Source organism: Ursus maritimus, unplaced genomic scaffold (assembly GCF_017311325.1).
Source record: "Ursus maritimus isolate PB19 unplaced genomic scaffold, ASM1731132v1 scaffold_17, whole genome shotgun sequence".
NCBI lineage: Eukaryota > Metazoa > Chordata > Mammalia > Carnivora > Ursidae > Ursus > Ursus maritimus.
Window position 1 is genome coordinate 55,202,101 of NW_024424119.1, and position 8,045 is coordinate 55,210,145.

Here is an 8,045-nt window from a genome sequence, read left to right on the forward strand (position 1 = left end):
GAACTTGTCATCAACATGCCAGCAAATCACAGAAGGTGTTCACCACAGCTCGGCTCCCTTGAATCCCAGACTTGCCACTTGCTTCTCCTCAAACACCTAGCTGCAGTTTCTTTTCTGTTCTAAGTAGATAAGGACATTTTTCTACCTCTGATCTCCCTCAGCATGTTCCCCCTTTCTTTAGATACCTCTAATCTGTTCGGAAACAGTGGGGCCAAGACATTTGGTGGATTCACCAGCTCATCGTTTGGAGAGCAGAAACCTGCCGGCACGTTCAGCTCTGGAGGGGGAAGTGTGGCGTCCCAAGGCTTCGGATTTTCTACTGCAAATAAAACAGGTACTCGGATACTTATTAGCTGTGGTTACTTTTAGATGTATATTTACATACGCATAGATACCTGGAAGGAGATGTCTCTAGGCTGGCTCTCCCGGGAGTAGGATTGGAGTATGGATGAAATGACCTTTTCTCCCCGATTCGTTTTTGCATTTATTGAGCATCTACTGTGTTCCTAACGCTGTTCTAGATCTCCGAGACATGTTAAAAGCAAGAATGTAAATAATTAGCAGGTGCAGAGCAACGAAAGTATGGGAACATACAAGAGAGTGATAACTAAAATATAAACAAGAAAGGACCCGGTCACAGAAGAGCTGGGGTCCCATTCACAGTCATGGGCAAGACCGATGGTCTGCATAGTTTTTATGTCTATTTCCTTTGTCCTCTTTCTCAAGTCACTTTTTTTTTTTAACTTTTGAACGTAACATACATAAATATATTACATATACGTGTACCCATACAACATCCACTTACTGCAGGGACACAGCGCAGTCACTTCTCACAGGGAGACCACGCCGGCGGAGCGCCACCGGCGCTCCTTCTTATCCCAGCGTTACTTTTATTTTATTTATTTATTTATTTATTAAAGATTTTATTTATTCATTCGACAGAGATAGAGACAGCCAGCGAGAGAGGGAACACAAGCAGGGGGAGTGGGAGAGGAAGAAGCAGGCTCACAGCAGAGGAGCCCGATGTGGGGCTCGATCCCACAACGCCGGGATCACGCCCTGAGCCGAAGGCAGACGCCTAACCGCTGTGCCACCCAGGCGCCCCCCAGCGTTACTTTTAAAGTACACATATGTGAACTGTGTGACTTTCTATAATCATATACGACATTTATAATTTCAAATGTTAAGGAACAATACATGTTTAGATACAAAAACATATTTCATTTCTGTCAGCTGCCTCTCTGTCCTCTTTCTGTCTCAGATCTACAGAGGGTCTGCATTCCTGCCTTTGTTGTGTGGAAAATTGCGTGAAAAAAAAATTTTTTTCCCTCCAAAGAGATCAGTGGCAGTGTGGGGGAGGATGTTTGTAGAGAAAGGAGTTCTTGAAAGCAGACTTCCCAAGGGTGAGCGCCCAGGATACTTGTCCCTCATGTGTCTGGGAGCCTTTGAAATTATGTGAGTTCCAGAGGAAGGACTCTAGCGAGGACCAGATGCATAGGTGGCTCTGACTTAGGACCGCCCTGCATTCCATGCCTGGAGTCCCACGGTCTAGAACCTAAACTGCCGTGGTTTCCATGCACTGTGCTCCATTACTCAGACCTGTGGCTTGAGTGGGTTAGTCTTTGGCTGCCAGGTTCTGATTTCTTCCTAGACTTTAAAATGCACTAGACGTGAGCATTGCAGCTTCATTTTGCCCCCACCCTTCCTCACGGTCAATGATTTAGAAGTGAAAAGGCTACAAAGCTTTGGGTCCTAGTTAACAAAGCAAACATCTGACTAAGAAATTTTAATACATTAATTATCGAGGCTTAATTTAATTTTTTTTTAAGGAACTGGATAATGTTTTTGGGGGTTTTTTTTTGATTCGTGTATTTTTATTTTGTTCCTTATCCTGGAATCAGGTCCCAATTGACTTCGAGAATCTTATGCTTTTATTTTTTTAGTCTTAGAGAAAATCTATCCTCCTACCTTTCAGAATATTTTTCCTGTTTGATTGTTTGCCCCGTGAAACCCCTCAGACTGAAGACAGAGGAAGCTACAGGGATGGAGGAGCTGGTAGCCACAGAGGTGACAGCAAGGGTGGAGGCAGCCTGTGTCCCCTGTGCTTCCGGCGCTTTGGCTCTCGCTGCAGGACTCACGGCAGTTCTCAGGGGGCTCCCTCTGTAGAAGGAGGTGCCACAGAGCCCTGAGCTTAAGGAAAGGCTGCTTTAAATAAAGGAGTCGTCCTTCCTGCGCAGGCAGTGCAAATGCCTGAGACATCACGATTGGCATTTTGCTTTAATACAGATTTTAGATGGGCCATTTTGATGGGTCTTTGGAAAATTCCAAAGTGTCCATCCTCCCTCAGTACAGTTGCCTTAGGAAATAGTAGTGCTAGAGATTACTTGGGCGGGGGGGGGGCAGAGGTGGACCCAGACCTCCGTGCCCAGCCTATCGGGCTCACCCCAGTTGCGGTGGAGGGAGGCAGGCTGACCCATGCAGTTAGGTGGTGGGTGCTGTCTTGAGTCAGCCCAGCGCTACCACAATCAACTGGCTGAACTTAGGCAAAGAACATTCTCTGAGCCTGTTTCCTCCTGCAAGTTTGGGACCCTGGGTTTATTTGGCAGGATAAGGCAAACGGCTGTCTCGGAGCTGGCGTGCAGAGGGCCGTCAGTAAGTCAGGTGTTTATTATCATTGCTTATTAGCAAATGTCTCTTTTTTCTGGAGAGGAAAATCATGAAAATGTAGCATCTAATAAAATCAAACCCTTCCTAGCATCAGGAGTGAGTTGCCTATCTCCAAAAAATAATACCAGAGTGACCATTTTCCTCCTGTTTCACTTAGCTATGACCCAGGTTTGTTGTTTGGGGGCATTGTGTGAGTGTACGTGGTATGTGTATGTGTGTGTGTGGTGTGTGTCTATGTTGTGTGTGTGTATGTGGGGTATGTATGTGAGGGTGGGTGTGTATGTGTTGTGTGGGTGTGATGTGTGTGCATGTGGGAGGGAGGGGTGGCGCACGTGTGTGTACGTGTGTTTAATCTCTCCCCTGTCCAGTGTACTTCCTGTATCATTGTGACTTCTCATTTTTCACTCGCCCTCCACCAAGAAGTCGGAGTAATATTGTGCACACGGCACCAGATCCAGCCACGTGTGTCTAGGAAGAAAGTGTAACTAGATCTGTGGTCGGTCGTAAATAATTCAACTGCAAGGGTTTTTTAGCACTTTTTTTTTTTTTTCCAGTCTCTTATATTTGTAACCCAACAGTCTCCATTATCATGGCTTGGAATTTCACTCAAGGTTTGAAAATCTAGAATGTTAACCCAAACATGAGCTTTAGCAAAAAGTATCTTCAGTAACAATGATAAGTAAGCACGTGATTGAATCACAAAATGACAAATAACGAAAGAATTCAGCTAACAGCTTTTCCTGCCCAGGGTCCGATCTTTCCTGATTTAGGTAGCAGAAGGTTGTGGTGAGGTGATGCTTATGTAAGGCCTGATTGGTGCCTCTGAGAGCAAGACTCACTCTCCTCAAGGGGCGAGCATAGTGTCCCTGGCGCCCCTTTCCTTGTGCCAAGGCCTCTGTCATTCCCTTTAGCACGTAGTTCCTTAGGCCCGTACTCATTTTAAGAAATACTCCTTTCTAGAGCACGTTTCTTAGAGCAGTTTATTCCATTCTGTTCGACGGACATTCACTGAGCGTCTCCGCTCATAGCCTTAAATGATGTACACAGTGTCTTGGGGTTTGGGAACCCCCTTGGGAGCAGAAGGAATAGTCAGGGAAGGACGGTTGGTCTTTCCGCCCGGTGGGCAAATCCGCCAATCCGAGGAGGCCACCTCGGCGCACCTGACCCTCGGCATGATGGCCCTCGAGTGTGCCTGCCCCGGCCCACCGCCTCTGTTCACGTGAGCAGCGGGGGACGTCAGGGGCTCTGGTGGCTCTCCTCAGAGCTGATGGATTGTTCTATCACATTTATCCAGCCACCTTCCTCCAGAGAGGAAATTCGGTGTGCTTTTTTATTGAGGAGTAGCTCTTGACTGCAGAGAGAAAGCATTTTTTAAGAAATTCTTCCGTGCGGAGAGACTGTGGAGAGAGATGTGAGAGCCATAAGGCTTTAAATAAATAAAAAGCCCCTGGCTGAGCACCAGTGCCGTGCGCCTCTCCATCTCTTCTGTAACCCAGTTCATAGGTTCTCCCCGAGAGGAGACTTCGAGCCTCTGGCTTTATAATGTGGGTTCTCATGAAGCTGGAAGCCTTACCTGTGTTGTGACAGTAACAACATCTGTCATCTTTGACAACTGGGCAGGGGTCAGAGTTTTCAAGAATGCTTTTTCAGTGAGGAGCCTCACATTGGCACAGTGGGGCTGGGAAGGGGTCAGAAATGCGCCAGGCTGGTTCTTGGTGACAATCTGATTCCACGAGACTGGGAGCCGATATGTCCAGCTTGCCCATGGGAGGGATCGAGGGTCTCACAGACAAACGGGATCTGTGGGGTTCGTAGGGCTCCAAGGAGCTCCCCTGGTGGACCCGACCCCTCTGCTAGAAATGGAGGGGATGGCTTGGTATTTAGAAAGGCTGTCGCCCCCAGTCACAGTTTTTCGAATTTGAATTTCTAACCTATTTTCCCCTTTTTCCTTCCTCTTCTGATTTGGTTTCTCACCGCTCATTGTCTTCTCTTCCTGTCTCCTTTCTTTTTCCCTGTTTCTGTTTGTTTGCCTCTGTTTTGCTCAGGTGGCTTCGGTGCTGCTCCAGTGTTTGGCAGCCCTCCTACTTTTGGGGGATCCCCTGGGTTTGGAGGGGTGCCAGCATTCGGTTCAGCCCCAGCCTTTACAAGCCCTCTGGGCTCGACGGGAGGCAAAGTGTTCGGAGAGGGTACTGCGGCTGCCAGCGCGGGAGGATTCGGGTAAGCCTCTGGGGACAGGCCTGGGGACCGCCAGAAGCACGGGGCCCGGGACTCCTGTTTCAGGAAGACAGTTCTTGCGTTTTCCCTACTGTTGACTGAGCTGAGCCCCCCTCCATTGAAATCCACCAATCCACCTTGAAATCCTCCTTGGGGAAGGCTCATCTCTCCTAAGCGAGACTGTCGACTGCGGATGGGCACAAGCTGTGTTGCCGTCGCCCGAAAACGTAGAGTACTGATCGGCAGGCCCCCGTTCTCCTGGCGGAACTAAAGGGTGATTTAAGGAAGAAACAGTCCCATCCTGGCTACTTTAGAGCCAGGCCTGCGCCTTGTGGGGTGACTTCTGTTAGGGAATTCAAGACGAATAGTTTTTGCCACATTCTTTCCTCTTGGGACTGTTGTGTCGCTGACCCGTTGTCCTTGAGCAGATCACTCCTTGTGTCCCTTGCTGCACTTGAGACCCCCACAGTGGGTATTCATTTCACAGCCCCAGGGCCCAGCTTCCACACTGGGCACATTTCAGAGTCTCAGTGACTGCCCTGCTTTCAAAGCTGCTCTTACCGCCTCGTGCACATCCTCCCTTGAAAATGCCATATTAGGGATTGGCTTTTAAGGGCCCCAGAAATTCAATCTGGTTGCCAAAACCCCAAGGAGAAAATAAATAGCCTTCACCACACTACAAAGTCCCGATAAAATGTCTGTGGTGATGACTACAAAGTGCCTCGTTCAGAGGATGTATTAGTGTCTGAAGTCACTGTCTGGTGGCCCTGGCCACAGGACGTGGGATGCGTAAAGCTCAAGACGGGGGGAGGAGGTGGGCTTTGTTTGGGGAAATGGTCGGGGTACTTGGGGTGAGTCTTGGCAAAGTGATAGCATCTTTATCTTGAAAGTAAACTAAAGTATGTTCTTACTCATACCCTTCCCCCCCATGAAAGATGCTGGTGAGGAAATGCTGGCAAGTTTCCAGAAAGTGAGTGAATTGATAGATTGCTTCCTGGACTTCATGTAGAGACTAATGGTTCTTTTAAGTTTCCCTCAGGAAGCCCCAAGAATTAAAGTTAAGGAAAGCTTTTAAAGGAGAGTTGGGACCAACTTAAACCAGTATTCTTGGCAGGTTCCGACGGACACTGATGTCTCCAGTGACCGCCCAGCACAGAGTATTGCAGGGTTGGAGGGTTTGGGGTTGACGGGGAATCTTGAGGTTTTATTTATTTATTTGAAACCTGCTATTTTCTCTACTAGTAGAAAAGTATCATATTCTGCCTTGGGCGGAGGTGGGGGCTCACCCACATAAATCCAACTGGCTGGTTAGTTCCATTTTGTCAAAGAGGGCTGACAGGTACCAACTCTGGTACGAGAACTCCAGAAGAGCCCATCACCTTTCCCCAGGTCCCTGATCTGCCCCTGGCAGATGTCTGAGGAGCTCCCACTGTTTGTGTGAGGCCCAGAGCAGGGGTAGGAATAGAGCAGGACCAGTCAGGACCACTCCGAGGGTCTACTTCCAGAAGACCCCTCACCTTGTCATGAAAAGTCAGTGGAATCAAGATCCAAAGAGGAGCTGAAGACAAATAAATTGGGGGAAAGAGGCTGTCGATAAATGAGAAATGCTAAAATGATGGGATGAAATCCAAGAATTATTGGCGATAGAGCAAAAAATGTCATGCTGTTCCATTTCCAGATGAGCTGGAATTTCCACACAGTGGAGAAAACCTAAAACCCTGGGCCAGTTAGCTTTTATATCGCGTGCCTGTCCTTTTCCTTCCCAAAGCTGAGATTCGCTCTGGGCTCTAGCCTGCTCTTTCTGAGAGGCCACTACTTTGAACCAAGCGTGTCCCCTCAGTTTGTGCGTGGCGTGCAGCCCGAGGCCCTGCGGGCAGCCGGTGCCTGTGCAGCCGCACTCACCGCCGACCGCCTTCTCCCCGGAACCCAGGTTTGGGGGCAGCAGCAACACCACGTCCTTCGGCACCCTCGCAAGTCAGAACGCGCCGACTTTCGGGTCGCTGTCCCAGCAGACCTCTGGTTTTGGGACCCAGAGCGGGGGATTCTCTGGCTTCGGATCAGGTGGAGGAGGTAGGTGGCCAGACATGGTTCCCTCACTGTTGTCCCTTCTGCCTTCTCCTGGGTAAATGCCCGCCCCTGCCCCCAGAGAAATGAGTGGTTTTTACCTGGCGATGCAGTGTCGTGTTTTGAAGGCTGAAAGTGGGTGAAAGACAAAATGTTCTTTTCAGGCTTTAATTAGACGTGTAACGTTGTGCCATTTCTTACCAAAGAAAGAAATGACTGCCTTGATTTTTCTCTCGAGACAAGAATCCAAAATAGTAATCGTCATACTAGACCTTGGTTTAAAAATCCAAGGCGGCAAACGCCAACAATAAGATGTAGGGACTTGGTGAAATGTCTTTGATTTGTTGAACCACCGCTTCCTCAGATAGTGGAAGACGTATGTTCTGCTTTTGTCCCTGCAACACATTTGTGAGGCACAGAAGTCAGGCGCCATCGTTATTTTAAAAATGAAGACAAAAACCCCATGGGGCCCATTTGCCCAAAGGGCCAGAGAGGGAGCCACAGAGCCGGGCCTAGAACCCAAGTGTCTTGCTTCTCCAAGAAGCAGCAAGGGGATGGGAAAACAAAAACATGGTTTCCTAATGAAGGGGGTCCGTGTGGCCCCAGCACAGCTGAGTGGGAGGCGCCGTGCCAGGGACCCACTGCCCACAGCGGGCGCCGGGGAGGGAAGAACCCTGAAATGCCAACAAGGCCCTTCACCTTCCCCGCCCCACCTGGCCTTGGGGTGGCGGGTAGCGGGGCTCTCTACGGGGAGTGAAGGGAGGGACACGGGGAGGTCCGGGACCCCCCTCCGCCTCTCAAGTGTGCGTGCACTCGCTTCAGCCCACCTTCCTGTCTTTTTCAGGATTCAGCTTTGGATCGTCTAACTCGTAAGTATCCACCTCCAGTTTCCAGCCATTCAATAAGGAGGGAGGAGTGTGTGGTATGTGAAAATATTACACTACTAACTTTTGCTCTATGTGTCCATTTGTATCCAATTTTCCTGTTTTATAAGCTTGTCGTGGAAGCATGGGGGTTCAGCAGAGGTTTTGGGTTTCGTAGACCTGCTGGTCTCAGCAGGAGGATAGCAGGAGGTGCCAGGCCTGGCTGCCTCTGAGGGC

The 8,045-nt window shown here is 49.2% G+C and overlaps 1 protein-coding gene across 5 annotated transcripts in view; it reads left to right on the plus strand.

Annotated features, from left to right (window-relative positions):
* Positions 1 to 8,045, plus strand: part of NUP214 (nucleoporin 214) — a 94,348-nt gene that overhangs the window by 85,803 nt on the left and 500 nt on the right. For 3 of the 5 annotated variants that reach the window (XM_040632079.1, XM_040632082.1, XM_040632080.1), the window contains 4 exons: positions 182 to 334; positions 4,713 to 4,884; positions 6,722 to 6,951; positions 7,790 to 7,814. In XM_040632079.1, the coding sequence (XP_040488013.1) occupies positions 182 to 334; positions 4,713 to 4,884; positions 6,722 to 6,951; positions 7,790 to 7,814 (580 nt within the window). The remainder of the gene's footprint in view (positions 1 to 181; positions 335 to 4,712; positions 4,885 to 6,721; positions 6,952 to 7,789; positions 7,815 to 8,045) is intronic. The other 2 variants (XM_040632081.1, XM_040632083.1) reach the window with 1 other exon arrangement.